The sequence below is a fragment of the Limtongia smithiae genome (assembly GCF_038497785.1).
Source record: "Limtongia smithiae strain NRRL Y-17922 unplaced genomic scaffold V1518scaffold_1, whole genome shotgun sequence".
In the NCBI taxonomy this organism is placed as follows: Eukaryota; Fungi; Ascomycota; class Lipomycetes; order Lipomycetales; family Lipomycetaceae; genus Limtongia; species Limtongia smithiae.
In genome coordinates this window covers 588,102-601,500 of record NW_027117622.1, presented here as the reverse complement: position 1 = coordinate 601,500, position 13,399 = coordinate 588,102, and the positions used below count along the sequence as shown (strand labels likewise).

Here is a 13,399-nt window from a genome sequence, read left to right as displayed (position 1 = left end):
GCTTAGGGTTTTTACGGGTATCCGGCGCAAGCGACTCCTTCCCCGGACCGGCGATCAGGCCCGGTGGACGGTACGCGTGACAGCTAAGAGACTTCTCGTCTCCCAACGTCTTTTTAAACAAAGCAGCTCTCCTTTCAGGTCGTGAAAGACCGCAGCAGGATCTGTGCAAGCCTATCAGCATTTACGTTCTGTCGGGAGGTATATTTTGGACACATCCTCTATTTGCCAGTTTAATTGAAGGTTGCCCTTTTCGTTGACAGGCATTTCCCTCACACGAATAGTTTCGCCACCTCGTATTTCCGTCTGCAGGTTGAAAGATATTCGCTACTCGCAGTCCGACTGAAGCAAGGGCGCGGAGCATAGTAATTTCTCTTGCGGCAATTCGACAAATGATAGGCTTGACCTACTTCTTTTTGGCAGGAACTCTCTCATATAGAACAAGGGACCTGTATTATATCGCGACTCTCTAAAGCGGATTTATAGACCTGGTCCATATTACATTTATTATGGGACCGAAACAAATATTTACGAATGTGAAGACGTACTTAAAGAGTCTAACATGGCGGAATATTTTGAACTTCGTCATCGACCAGTGGTTTTTGGAGTGCCTCGGAATCGCGATTCTCATTGCATACTTGGTGCCTAACCTCGGAAAGAAGGGTGGATGGATCGCTGCTCAGTATACTGTTATCTATCTTTGTCCGGCACTGATTTTTTTTATTTCTGGACTAACTATGGACACAATGGTACTAATTCGAACTGCAAAGCTGTACCGAATTCACTTGACGGCGCAGATCATGTCGTATCTCTACGCCAGCTGCTTTTTCTTCGTTTTTGCCTTTGCTGCTATGAAATCGAATGATCCTCATTTGAATTTGCCCGTCATTGCTGGGTTCATTTTATTGGGTAGTACGCCGACAACAATTGGTTCCAATGTGGTTTTTACGAGGAATGCTCACGGAAATCACGCGGCTACTTTAATTGAAGTTACTATTGGTAAGTCGAGTCAGTCGAGTACTGTGCTAAGTTTCTTAAACTAAGCATACTAACTCTGGCTCCCAGCAAATCTACTCGCACCGGTTCTGTCGCCAGCGCTGATTAGCATGTACATGTCATCTTCTACAAAATGGGGCGAATATCAACCAAGCAGCGGAGGAAGCAGTTATAACAGTCTCTATCGATCAGTGTTTAAGCAACTGGGACTCACGGTGTTTGTCCCGCTGTTCGTTGGTCAGACGATTCGTTTCTTTTTGACTCGACAAGTAAAGTGGTTTGCGGAGAAATTTAAGATCAACAAGTTCAGCAGTGTGTTCCTTATTTTGATCATGTGGACTACTTTCTCGTCTTGTTTCGCAACTGGAGCATTTAAGGCCACTACACCACGAACTACTGCACTAGTTCTCATGCAGAACATGGGAATTTACTGGTTTTTGATGGGTTCTACGCTCTTCATCACTCGGCTCTCTCACCGCGTTCATTCCAGCAACAAGTACATAGACAAAGCTATTGGCTTTTTTCGATTCAACAAGGCCGACACTATTGCTCTATGCTACATTATTCCTGCAAAGACTCCGGCACTTGGAGTCCCGCTTATTAACGCCTTATATTCTAACCATACTGGAATTACTGATGAAGTCAAGGAAATGCTTCAGATTCCCATAATCCTGTATCAGATTGAGCAGCTGTCGTTTTCGTCGCTCTCGATTCCTGTTTTCCGTCGCTGGGTTCGCGACGAGGAAGAAGCAGCCAAAGCGCAGGCCGAGGAGGAAAAGGAGCGACTGGAGAGACTCAACCAAGACGAAAGTGCCGCGGAAGCCGGAAACTCCCAGTCTATGGGGCTAGCTCGTTCCGAAGAGAGTGCGGAGTCGATTGATGCTTGCATTATCGGTGCTGATGGCACCGCTCAAAAGAACTTCCAAGACTTGGAGAAGAATGCGTTATAATTTTGGTTAGGTCTTAGAAGCGGAAGCCGTCTTCTGTTCTTGCATATTATTTTGATGTTATCAAGCGCTGTAAGATGCATTTGGTCATGGTTGGGCCGGTCAAGAGGGATAAGCATATTGACGTGCGGCACGTGGCGCTCACGGTAATGATTTTGAGACAATTATTCGTGTCTTGATTTGTGTAACTATGTAATGGTCATTGTAATCGGCATTTCTATATTTTCTTTTATACAGTAATCTCAGCATTTATATTTTAAATAAGATCGCGCGCGAGGGAGGTTAAGGGGGAGTCGTGCGGACGCGTCGGTGTGCCGACTTAGCGGCGCAGGCTAGCGCAAAGGCGGCACGCTCTCAGTGCGGCTGGCGCGTGCGCGCGGCGTCGGATATAAATACAAGACGGTTTGGCCTTGTCCCGTTCGCGCAGTCCCGACGCTGCGGCGCGTGCCCTAGCCCACAGCGCATCACAAACTGCCCTTCCTTCGTGGACCAAGTCTCATCCAGCGACTCTGATGGCCTCGAGCTCCGAGCATGCTACCGAGCCTGTGGCTCAAGATGACGCGACGCAACACATGCCGATTGTGAAGACACGATTTCCTGTGGTACGTATCGCATGCTGAGGCGTACCATCTTTCGATCTCTGTTCTAATCAGTTGTCCAGGCGCGGATAAAGAAGATCATGCAGGCGGATGACGATATCGGCAAAGTTGCTCAGGCTACGCCATTGGTTGTCGCAAAGGCGCTTGAAATGTTTATGATTTCTCTAGTGCAGGAGTCTTGTAATCAAGCGAGATTGCGCAACGCCAAACGCGTGTCACCCGCGCACTTGAAGCAGGCGGTGCTCCAAACGGAGCAGTTCGACTTTTTGGCTGAAATTGTCGGCAAGTATCCCGATCCAGTTGCTGTGTCAGCCGATGGCGATGCTTCTAGTGCAGGTCCCGGTCGTGGTCGAAGGCGAAAAGCTGCTTAACAAAAACTATCAGCTATTTTGATTTTGATGTTCTGTAGCTATAGGATCGGTCTCTAACTTTGTATGGCGTTGCATCTTTGTACTATGGACACGACTGACTATTCGGGAGTAAATTTGAATCTGGGTGTTTGTAACTACTTGTATACTACTATTGCGGTTAATGAACTTATCTCGAGTGTTCCCTTGCAAACCAGAGTGATGTACTGCTGATGATTAAGTGCCTTTGTTTATTTAACAGTCTGCTCCAAGAACATTCACTTGAAAGTTATGCACAGACAACTAACCATGAGCTACAGTTGTAGTCGATACAACTGGCGCACGCGAATCAAACAAATAAAATTGTCGCGCGAAATAAAATTTTGTATAAACCTTGTTGATGGTCGCTGCTGCGAATATGTCAGCACGCCGCGTAACCCTTATTCTAGTGGTCCGCTTCTTCGCCATCCCCTCGATTAGAATTTCGTGCTTGCAGTGTACGGGCTCATCTCACCACCATCTCCGATCCCCGCACCTGATTGACCCATCTTCTGTTTATTTCGTCTCGAATATCTTCGTGCATTCTGGAACTGTTGGAGCGTCTGAGACACTGGTTTACTGCTGCGCGAAGTACTGGCTCGCGAGCCTAGAACTCACGAAAGCGTTCGCTCTTTGTGTCGACGGGCTCCACAATGAATTTCACCTACTCGTCCGCTCCGTTGAAGACGGTCAAGGAGGTGCGTTTTGCTTGTTATTTTGAATGACTGCAATCGTCTGTTAGACTCAGACACGACTACGCTGCGTGATGGAACGCATGGCACAGCCTTACTAACTTGCGTGGCGTCGCAGATCCAATTCGGTATCCTGTCGCCTGAGGAGATTGTAAGGAGTCAACCGCTCTCCATAGTGAGGTTTGGCATAGTTAATTTTCAAAATAGAAAGCGATGAGTGTTGCGAAGATCGAGTATCCGGAAACGATGGACGAAACTCGCCAGCGTCCTCGCGTCGGCGGTTTGAACGACTCTCGTCTCGGATCTATCGACAGGAACTTCAAATGCGAAACTGTACGTCCATCGCTGGATTATATCGTTGTTTCTGTTGATATTAAATACTCCGTGGGTTAGTGCGGTGAAGGTATGACCGAGTGCTGCGGACACTTTGGGCATATTGAACTTGCGAAACCGGTGTTCCACATTGGTAGGTTGTGCATGGTACATCGCGAGGGTGACAACGTCTAACGTATGTTTGAAGGTTTTATTGCCAAGATCAAGAAGATATGCGAGGCCGTCTGCTTCCACTGTGGCAAACTGAAGCTAGATGAAGTGAGTACCCCAACAATATCTTTGTGGTATTGGACTTTAGTGATTTACTCTTATTTTCAAGAGCAATGCTGCATTTGCGCAAGCTATCAAGATTCGTGATCCGAAGCGCCGATTCCAGGCTGTTTGGTCATTGTGCAAGGCAAAAATGATGTGCGAAACCGATGCTCCGAACGACGACGGTGACTTTGGAGATAATAATGCTTCTAAGAAGGTCTCCCATGGTGGTTGCGGTAACTTACAGCCTACCATTCGTCGAGATGGATTGAAGCTATTTGGAACGTGGAAGAAGGACAAGAACGACGAGTTGGACCAACCTCAGAAGAAGCAGCTGACCCCTCAGGAGATTTTGAATGTGTTCAAGCACATTTCAGATAAAGACCTGGAGCGCTTAGGCCTGAACGCTGATTATGCGAGACCGGAGTGGCTTATTATTACTGTCCTTCCGGTCCCACCGCCACCTGTCCGTCCTAGTATTGCTATCACAGAGGCTGCGCGTGGAGAGGACGATTTGACGTACAAGCTGGCAGATATTCTGAAGGCGAATGCTAATGTTCGACGGTGCGAGCAGGAAGGTGCACCGGGCCATGTAATGAACGAGTTTGAGTCGCTGTTACAATTTCACGTTGCTACTTACATGGACAACGACATTGCCGGACAGCCTCAAGCACTTCAGAAGTCTGGACGTCCAGTTAAGAGTATTAGAGCTCGTCTGAAGGGCAAGGAAGGCCGTCTTCGTGGGAATCTTATGGGCAAGCGTGTCGACTTCTCTGCTCGTACCGTCATCAGCGGTGACCCGAACTTGGCTCTCGATCAAGTGGGAGTGCCGCGCAGTATTGCCAGAACTCTGACATACCCCGAGATTGTGACGCCATACAACATTCAGAAGCTTACTCAGTTGGTTCGAAACGGTCCTAACGAGCATCCAGGTGCGAAGTATGTGATTCGTGACAATGGCGAGCGAATTGATTTGCGTTATCACAAGCGCGCTGGTGATATTAATCTGCAGTATGGATGGAAGGTGGAGCGACACATTGTTGACGACGATCCTGTTTTGTTCAACCGACAGCCGTCTTTGCACAAGATGTCTATGATGGCGCACAGGGTCAAGGTCATGCCGTACTCTACATTCAGATTGAATCTGTCAGTTACTTCGCCGTATAACGCTGATTTCGATGGAGATGAGATGAATCTTCACGTTCCGCAGTCTGAAGAGACGCGTGCCGAGTTGACTCAGATTTGCGCAGTTCCCCTACAGATTGTGTCACCACAGTCCAACAAGCCAGTTATGGGCATCGTGCAAGACACACTGTGCGGAGTTCGAAAGATGACCAAGCGAGATACGTTTTTGACCTATAATCAGGTTATGAATGTTCTATACTGGGTACCTAATTGGGATGGTGTTGTTCCTAATCCGGCGATCATCAAGCCGAAGCCGTTATGGACCGGAAAGCAGATGCTCAGTATGGTCATTCCAAAGGGCATTAACTTGCAACGTTTTGACGACAAGAATACTCTTTCAAGTCCCAAGGATAACGGCATGATGATCGAGAATGGCGAGATTATGTACGGTGTTGTTGATAAGAAGACGGTTGGGGCTACCAGTGGAGGTTTGATTCATACTATTATGAGAGAGAAGGGAGCTTATGCTTCTCGCGATTTCATCGGCGGCGTCCAGACTGTTGTCAATTATTGGCTTCTTCACAACGGATTTTCGATCGGTATTGGAGACACTATCGCCGATGCCAAGACTATGAGAAATATCACGAATACGATTTCTCAGGCGAAGCGCGAGGTGCAACAGATCATCTTAGATGCTCAGGCCAACAAGCTTGCGCCGGAACCTGGTATGACTTTGCGTGAGTCTTTCGAGCAGAAAGTCAGCAAAGTTTTGAATACCGCTCGTGATACCGCGGGAAGATCTGCAGAGACGAGTCTGACTGAAGCAAACAATGTGAAGCAGATGGTCGTTGCTGGTTCAAAGGGCTCATTTATCAATATTTCGCAAATGTCGGCTTGTGTCGGTCAGCAGATCGTTGAAGGAAAGCGTGTGCCATTCGGATTTTCGTATCGGACACTGCCCCACTTTACGAAGGATGATTACAGTCCCGAGTCTAGAGGTTTCATTGAGAATTCCTATCTCCGTGGATTGACGCCGCAAGAGTTCTTCTTCCATGCTATGGCGGGTCGGGAAGGTATAATCGATACTGCTGTCAAGACTGCAGAGACTGGGTATATTCAGCGTCGTTTGGTTAAGGCGCTGGAAGACGTCAGCGTGCAGTATGATGGTACGGTTCGCAATTCGCTTGGAGATGTTATTCAGCTTGTATACGGCGAGGATGGCTTGGATGCTACGTTCGTTGAAAAGCAGAGCATTGATTCGATATCTGGTTCAAACAATTCTTTCGAGAACAAGTTCAAGATAGATCTTATGGACTCCTTGTGGTCGCTGAAGCCGTCTTTGCTGGAGTGCGGTAATGATATCATAGGCGACGTCGAGGTCCAGCGCGTCTTAGACGAAGAATACAGACAGCTCTCTGATGACCGACAGTTTCTCCGCGAGTTTGTGTTCAAGAACGGAGAAGATGCCTGGCCGCTACCCGTCAATATCCAGCGGATTATTCGCAACTCTCAGCAGATTTTCCATCTGGATCGCCAGAAGGCTAGTGATTTGACGCCCAGTGAAGTCGTTGAAAAAGTTCGGCAACTTTGCAGCAAGATCATCGTTGTGCGTGGGGATAATGCAGTTGTTCAAGAAGTGCAGGACAATGCTACTACGCTGTTTCAATGTCTGGTCCGGTCGCGACTGGCGTGCAAGAGAGTCTTTGAGGAATATCGCTTAAATCGTGTGGCGTTTGACTGGGTCGTCGGTCAGATTGAGGCTCAATTCAGCCGGTCTGTTGTTGCTCCAGGAGAGATGGTTGGCGTCATTGCCGCTCAGTCGATTGGAGAACCAGCAACCCAGATGACTCTCAATACCTTCCATTACGCTGGTGTGTCCTCGAAGAACGTGACCCTTGGTGTGCCACGTTTAAAGGAGATTTTGAATATTGCCAAAAATATCAAGACGCCGGGGTTGAGTGTTTATTTACTTCCCGAGTACGCGAAGTCTATGGATATGGCTAAGAATGTGCAGAGTGCGATCGAGCACACAACATTGCGCACTGTGACGTCAACAACGGAGATTTACTACGATCCGGATCCTCACAGCACGGTTATTGAAGAGGACAAGGATACCGTTGAAGCTTATTTCAGTATTCCAGACGAGCAGGTCGAGGCAACTATTCATAAGCAATCCCCGTGGCTCTTGCGCTTTGAGCTTGACCGTGCAAAGATGCTTGATAGACAGCTTACGATGAGTGATGTTGCCGAGAAGATCGGACAAGTTTTCAAGGAAGATTTGTTCGTCATCTGGTCCGAGGATAACGCTGAGAAACTTATTATTCGCTGCAGAGTTCTCAGAGATCCGAAGGGATTGGACGAGGACATTGACGCTGAAGAGGATACTATGTTGAAGAGAATTGAAGCTCATATGCTCGAGTCGATCTCTCTTCGTGGTATAGAAGGTATTTCGCGAGTTTTCATGATGGAGTATGAGCCAAACGTTGCGAATGCCAACGGAGAGTACCAGAAGCAGAAGGAGTGGGTTCTGGAGACTGATGGTGTGAATCTTTCCGCTGTGATGGCCGTTGACGGTGTGGATTATACTCGCACGTATACGAACTCTTTTGTTGAAGTGATGTCTGTTCTTGGTATCGAAGCGACGCGAGCGGCTCTGTACAAGGAAATTATGAACGTCATTGCATTTGACGGTTCCTATGTTAACTACAGACATCTCGCTCTGCTGGTTGACGTGATGACGGCTCGGGGGCATTTGATGGCTATCACTCGCCACGGTATCAACCGTGCAGACACAGGTGCTCTGATGCGATGCTCGTTTGAAGAGACTGTTGAGATTTTGCTCGAAGCTGCGGCGGCGGCAGAACTGGACGACTGTAAAGGCGTGTCGGAGAACATCATGCTTGGTCAGTTAGCTCCGCTTGGAACTGGAGAGTTCGATGTTATGCTGGACGACAAGCTGTACAGTACACTACCGGTCGACTATAGCAATGGTTTGCCGATTGGCATGGAGAATGGTGTCGAGGTTGGTGGTGCTGCTACACCGTACGACAGTCGGTCGCCCATTTACGCAGATGGCACGTCGTCCTACGCTCCGGACCCCATGGCATCATTTTCTCCGATTATCAGCTCCGGTGTGGACGACCGTTCGGGTGGTTTTACGGAGTACGGCGGTGGCTTTGGGCAAAGTCCATATGGTGCTGGTTCACAGTCTCCGGGCTACAGCCCGACGTCTCCGTTCTCGACTTTTGGCACAAGTCCATCGTCGCCTGCGTACTCGCCAGGATATTCGCCAGCATCGCCAGCATACAGCCCGTCTTCACCAGGGATGGGTGCCAGCCCGGGATTCGCGTCGTCTCCTCGGTTTTGTAAGTGTCTCGGAATGTTTACGGGCTTGCGGACTAGGATGCTAACATTTTGTGTAAAGCGCCGTCGAGTCCCGGGTACTCGCCTACGTCGCCCGGCTATAGTCCCACGAGTCCAAGCTACTCTCCCACTTCGCCTAGCTACTCGCCGACGTCACCCAGCTACTCTCCGACGTCGCCGAGCTATTCGCCCACGTCGCCGAGCTACTCTCCCACTTCACCGAGCTACTCTCCGACATCGCCGAGCTACTCGCCAACTTCTCCTAGTTACTCACCGACGTCCCCGAGTTACTCGCCCACATCGCCAAGCTATTCGCCAACGTCGCCCAGTTACTCCCCAACATCGCCCAGTTATTCGCCAACGTCGCCAAGTTATTCGCCAACGTCGCCAAGTTACTCACCAACTTCGCCTAGCTACTCGCCGACGTCGCCGACGTATAGTCCGACATCGCCGAGCTACTCGCCTACGTCGCCATCTTACAGCCCGACGTCACCGAAATATTCCCCTACGTCACCGCGTTAATTTAGTCGTCGATTAGTAAAATCCTTTCAGTGTCATGGTTGAAATTGATGCATTTAGATCTCGTCCTTATTGTTATGTTCTAGTGTGTCAAAATGTCTCCCCTGTATTCTGGGTCGGAGGGGGAAGGGAGTTGCCTCCATAAAAATGCAACTTATATAATGATTAAGTACTCTGTTATACAAGCTAGGTCTTGAGCTATGTTGAAAGTTGTTTTCTGCTTAAGACAAGATGTGCAAAAGTTGTTTGCGTTTTAGTAAACTACAAGAATCAAGAGAAACTGACCAGATGAAAGAACCAAACGCCAAGATGACAAAATGATGCAGACTACTGGAAAAGTCAACCGAGCACATTTTTCTTTGGTTTTTTCTTCTTTGCTTCTGTAGTCGTTCGATAAGAACGCCAGTTAGATATACGTTCGTCGCGGGTATTTTCCCATACCTCTTTCTCCTCTCTCTTGCGCTTGCGTTCTTCTATCTCTTGTTCCTCGCGATCACGTTCGCGTCCTTGCTGCTGCATGGCCAGTTTATCACGTCGTCGCCTCCGTAACTCTGAATCAACGAGCACAATTTTTGTCTTTTCGCGCCAGGCGGCTCTGAACTCGGCGGTGTCGGGGGCGGCGTGATCTTTCTCTGCAAGTAGAAGTTTGCGTGCGTCAGTGAACGCCTCGTCAAGCGTTTGCCGGCGTGTCTCATCAAGAAGCACGGCCTCTGCAGCTTTCAGTCGAGCAAACGCGTCTGGCGCTTTTGGATTTGTAGTTTTATCCGGGTGAATTAGCAGTGACTTGCGCCGGTACTGGCCGCGGATCTCAGGTGGTGCGGCACCAGGGAGAAGGTCGAGGACAGAGTAGGCATCAAGCGGGAAGCAGCCGAGAATACGTAGAATCTCGCCGTCCTTATCAAGGCTCTTCGACTCGCGCGAGAGAAAGGCGTCGATGTCATCCATGGAGAACTGGGGGAGGATATGTAAAAAATTGGATAAGATCACGATGGAGAAATCCCAAGATGCAAGTTACGTGCGGCTTGGATGAGGACCGGGGGTCCGTGAGTGGCAAGACGCGCACATTCGCCAGCCTGTCCACACCACGAACGATAAATGAGTATCGTGACGGCGCTCGTGGTCCTCGCCGCGCCAATCGTCGTCCCGCGGGCGATTGGCTTGTTCCAGCAATGGCGTGTTTCTCAGGCTCACGCGCCGTTGCCACTGTCACCCGCTGCGCTCGTAGCGCTCTCGCTGCATGTCGCGGCCGGCATCGCGACGCTCGCACTCGCCGGAGAAGTTACACCACAGCGCACTGCAACCGCTGCTCTGCTTCCGAAATGGATCGATAAAAAAAACGAAACTGCAATACGACTCTACCGGCTCACGACGGTTCTGCTGCCTTTCGTGCCTCATCTCGTCTTGCTCAGCCTCACGACTTCGACAGGGCTCTTTGCAGGGCGCGCAATGCGCGCTGTTCGCGTGCCTCTTCTCGCCGTGATAATGCTAATCGCAACCGCTGAATTGACTTTGCTGTTCTTGCCTTCGTTCATTGTGTCGAGTAGGCCTATAATCATGGACGGACGGAAGACCTTAACATTCGCGCAGCTGCTGCAGCTTCGAGACGGTCTTGTTGGAGGCTTTGAGTTCCTCGTCGCTGGAGCAGAATACCTCGCTACCACGCAACGGATTCCGCGCGGAGTGCTCGCGCTAGTATCTCTGGATAGCGACTTTTCGTACGATGGAGTTGCTCCGGCAGGCCCTGTGGGAGACCTCGTCCAACTCATCACTAGCGCGCAAGCACAGCTCATGAACATACTGCAAACGTCGCGCGCGTCAGTGTTGTTATACGGTGCCGTCAACCGCAGCGACGTTTTGAGACAGCGTGCAGCGGATTTCTGGAGTCAAGCAGCATCGAGTTCGGCGACTGTATCAGAGGCCGAGGTTGCAAAGATGAGAGTCGAAATGGGGGACGAGGCGTATGAAAAACTTCGAGCTGAGGCGCGCGAGTTCGCATCGTCTATAGTCTCGCTTGGCGGTCCGCCAACCAAAAGAACCACTTAACTAGATGTACAGGGTATCTATTTACATATACAACAAAATCACAGAGATTTACCGCACAATTTTCGCGTTTGCGAGCTCTGTGCTTCGTGGGAGCATTTCCCACTGTATGTCGTGATCTTCCAGCTTAGACACGCGCATCTCCCAAGTAGGCACTGCAACTATGCGTCCTACTGAGACGTCATAAATGACTGGAATGATTGACAGTTTCGGATCGTTCATAGTTCGCCGCGGCTTCCGTTTGTATTTGTGCAGAGTTGTAATGTCGATCTCTGATAGTGGCTTAATTACGAACATGCGGGGTGAGTCATCAGCTGTGGTTGGAGGAGAGGATGGCCACGAAGATGTGATGCTTCCCCGACGTCGACCACGTATGCGGAACCATAGACGGTTGTCCCATAAAGTCCACTGAGACCAGTTCTGTCCGGAGCCTGGTCTTGGTAATGTAATGAATGAGACTGGCATAGATCCTCGCGAGAGTGGTTGCCGACAAATTCTCCAGGTAATTAGTTGTTGCTCTGCCTTGGCTGTCGATGACAGGGACGCAACACGCGTCCAGAGCGCGCCGAGTGCCGAGAAAGGCTTGCCACTGCGCTGATCAAGAAAAGCAGCCGCAACGACCTCGATGACCTTTCTGCGGGGCACATCTGCTTCCACACGTCCGGTCACCATGGCGCAAATCGAAGTTATCAGCATTGTGGCAACAAACAAATGCTCAGTTACCAGCTTCGACGGATCCAGAGTCCACTCGGCCGCCATGTCATCGCGTGCAAGTACAATTTGATTAGCGTTTAGCGCGTTGTTTATGAGCTCTGTGGCCCGTTTGACGTGCTGCTCACGGGCCTGCCCGACTCGGAAGCACGCCGCTGCAATAGCAGCAGGTTGCAATGCTTTCGGTAACACGCTTTCGGGCATCGCAAGGAGGGCGCGCACGGCGTTGCGTGTCGTGTAGGTCGGCTCGTGATTGGTGAGATCCTCAAACCACTGTACTCGAGCATCGCGACAGGTTGCAATGAGCCGTAACTTTGAATGCGCGAGTAGTGGCCTCAGCAGCATGAATTCGGAGTCACCTCGAGGAAGTACCGTGCCGGCCCCTGGAATGCGGACTGGCATGCGCGAAATGCCCGAAAGCGCCGACGAACTGCCGTTGCGTCGTATGAGTCGCATGATGGCCGTCTCAACTTGATCGTCCAGCGTATGCGCGACCACGAGATGGCGAATCCGGCGCGCCGCCATTGCCTTCACAAGTAGTTCATAGCGAAGCTGGCGCGCGCGTTCCTCTAAACCGGCGCCGCCGTTTTCATTTCCACCGCTGACGTTGTCCTCGCCGCTGTGTGTATGAATGTTGCTGTTGTACTTTGTCCAGTTGATGGTCAGGATATCGTGGTTGCGTATGCCAATTTTGCGCAGAACGCCACCAACTGCGAGTGCCTCAGACGCGGAATTGGGTCGTAATGAGTGGTCTACGGTGAGCGCGACGACCTTGGAACCGTTCTGCTCTGCGAAGCGGTGCGCCAAGTACGCAGTAGCCATGGAGTCCACGCCGCCCGACACCGCCACCGCTACACGTAGCCAGTGTCAGCAAGCAGCTTTTCAACAGAAATACACATTACTAAGACGCATACCAAATACAGGCGGAACGCGCAAGTTGAATAAGTCTAGCAGAGTTGTGGACATCTCGTCCGCCGTAATCGGACGAGCGCGAGATGCCCCCGCAAGCATTGATCGCAGCGCCCGCTCGTACGATGCCATATCTACCGTATCCTGTGCCAGGTTGCGCCGTTCATATTGTTGCCCTCCGTTTTGCTGTGTTGCGCGCTGTCTCGGTCGTACTACAGTCGCTGGATCTGCCTAGGAGAATGAGAAGTATCAGAGCAGAGTTGCGTACCAAGCCCTTACAGACCCGCGCGGCACGGAATATTTCACTAACTGTATCACGAGTTTGCTCTGCGCAGATGGTTACAGCGACGCGTCGGTTGACTGGATGAGGATGTGCGGCAACTAGAACACAAATATGGCATCGACTCAGGCGCGAAGTAGAAATGATATTTCCATTGTTGTGTATTACGTACGGGGAACTTTCAATCCCTCCACCCAATGTAGCGTAGACAATTGCCATTGCTGTACAGATGGCGTCCACCCATACCTCA

General features: G+C 50.3%; 6 protein-coding genes across 6 annotated transcripts; 4 read left to right on the top strand and 2 right to left on the bottom strand.

Annotated features, from left to right (window-relative positions):
• The first annotated feature begins 344 nt into the window (after positions 1-344).
• On the top strand, positions 345-2,225 carry V1518DRAFT_14515 (SBF-like CPA transporter family-domain-containing protein). Its single transcript, XM_066900764.1, has 2 exons — positions 345-996; positions 1,063-2,225. Exons 1-2 carry the CDS (start codon positions 507-509, stop codon positions 1,941-1,943), a joined length of 1,371 nt encoding a protein of 456 aa, XP_066761884.1. The 5' UTR covers positions 345-506; the 3' UTR covers positions 1,944-2,225.
• Positions 2,226-2,370: 145 nt separating this feature from the next.
• On the top strand, positions 2,371-3,200 carry V1518DRAFT_408688 (DNA polymerase epsilon subunit C). Its single transcript, XM_066902186.1, has 2 exons — positions 2,371-2,542; positions 2,602-3,200. Exons 1-2 carry the CDS (start codon positions 2,453-2,455, stop codon positions 2,908-2,910), a joined length of 399 nt encoding a protein of 132 aa, XP_066761883.1. The 5' UTR covers positions 2,371-2,452; the 3' UTR covers positions 2,911-3,200.
• A 181-nt stretch (positions 3,201-3,381) lies between these two features.
• V1518DRAFT_408686 (DNA-directed RNA polymerase II subunit RPB1) lies at positions 3,382-9,506 on the top strand. The gene is made up of 7 exons (XM_066902185.1): positions 3,382-3,623; positions 3,736-3,768; positions 3,825-3,950; positions 4,011-4,083; positions 4,138-4,208; positions 4,270-8,692; positions 8,752-9,506. Exons 1-7 carry the CDS (start codon positions 3,579-3,581, stop codon positions 9,210-9,212), a joined length of 5,232 nt encoding a protein of 1,743 aa, XP_066761882.1. The 5' UTR covers positions 3,382-3,578; the 3' UTR covers positions 9,213-9,506.
• V1518DRAFT_408683 (chaperone protein dnaJ) lies at positions 9,274-10,368 on the bottom strand. The gene has a single exon (XM_066902184.1). The coding sequence runs from the start codon at positions 10,152-10,154 to the stop codon at positions 9,549-9,551; it is 606 nt and encodes a 201-aa protein (XP_066761881.1). The 5' UTR covers positions 10,155-10,368; the 3' UTR covers positions 9,274-9,548.
• V1518DRAFT_408682 (uncharacterized protein) lies at positions 10,273-11,581 on the top strand. Its single transcript, XM_066902183.1, has one exon. It carries the CDS (start codon positions 10,305-10,307, stop codon positions 11,250-11,252), a length of 948 nt encoding a protein of 315 aa, XP_066761880.1. The 5' UTR covers positions 10,273-10,304; the 3' UTR covers positions 11,253-11,581.
• V1518DRAFT_408681 (PP-loop family-domain-containing protein) lies at positions 11,246-13,154 on the bottom strand. The gene is made up of 2 exons (XM_066902182.1): positions 12,875-13,154; positions 11,246-12,811 (listed from the first exon to the last, which is right to left on the bottom strand). The coding sequence occupies exons 1-2, from the start codon at positions 12,999-13,001 to the stop codon at positions 11,301-11,303; spliced, it is 1,638 nt and encodes a 545-aa protein (XP_066761879.1). The 5' UTR covers positions 13,002-13,154; the 3' UTR covers positions 11,246-11,300.
• Positions 13,155-13,399: the final 245 nt, after the last annotated feature.

Excerpts from the sequence above, each read along its gene's own strand:
- V1518DRAFT_408686 (XM_066902185.1), top strand. The coding sequence starts at position 3,579 with ATGAATTTCACCTACTCGTCCGCTCCGTTGAAGACGGTCAAGGAG. Across the intron at positions 4,209-4,269 it reads GCAAACTGAAGCTAGATGAA|AGCAATGCTGCATTTGCGCA; the intron begins GTGAGTACCCCA and ends CTTATTTTCAAG. Across the intron at positions 8,693-8,751 it reads CGCGTCGTCTCCTCGGTTTT|CGCCGTCGAGTCCCGGGTAC; the intron begins GTAAGTGTCTCG and ends TTTTGTGTAAAG.
- V1518DRAFT_408688 (XM_066902186.1), top strand. The coding sequence starts at position 2,453 with ATGGCCTCGAGCTCCGAGCATGCTACCGAGCCTGTGGCTCAAGATGAC. Across the intron at positions 2,543-2,601 it reads TGAAGACACGATTTCCTGTG|GCGCGGATAAAGAAGATCAT; the intron begins GTACGTATCGCA and ends TCAGTTGTCCAG.
- V1518DRAFT_408681 (XM_066902182.1), bottom strand. The coding sequence starts at position 13,001 with ATGGCATCGTACGAGCGGGCGCTGCGATCAATGCTTGCGGGGGCATCT. Across the intron at positions 12,812-12,874 it reads GCGCGTTCCGCCTGTATTTG|CGGTGGCGGTGTCGGGCGGC; the intron begins GTATGCGTCTTA and ends GGCTACGTGTAG.
- V1518DRAFT_408683 (XM_066902184.1), bottom strand. The coding sequence starts at position 10,154 with ATGGATGACATCGACGCCTTTCTCTCGCGCGAGTCGAAGAGCCTTGAT.
- V1518DRAFT_14515 (XM_066900764.1), top strand. The coding sequence starts at position 507 with ATGGGACCGAAACAAATATTTACGAATGTGAAGACGTACTTAAAGAGT. Across the intron at positions 997-1,062 it reads TTTAATTGAAGTTACTATTG|CAAATCTACTCGCACCGGTT; the intron begins GTAAGTCGAGTC and ends TCTGGCTCCCAG.
- V1518DRAFT_408682 (XM_066902183.1), top strand. The coding sequence starts at position 10,305 with ATGAGTATCGTGACGGCGCTCGTGGTCCTCGCCGCGCCAATCGTCGTC.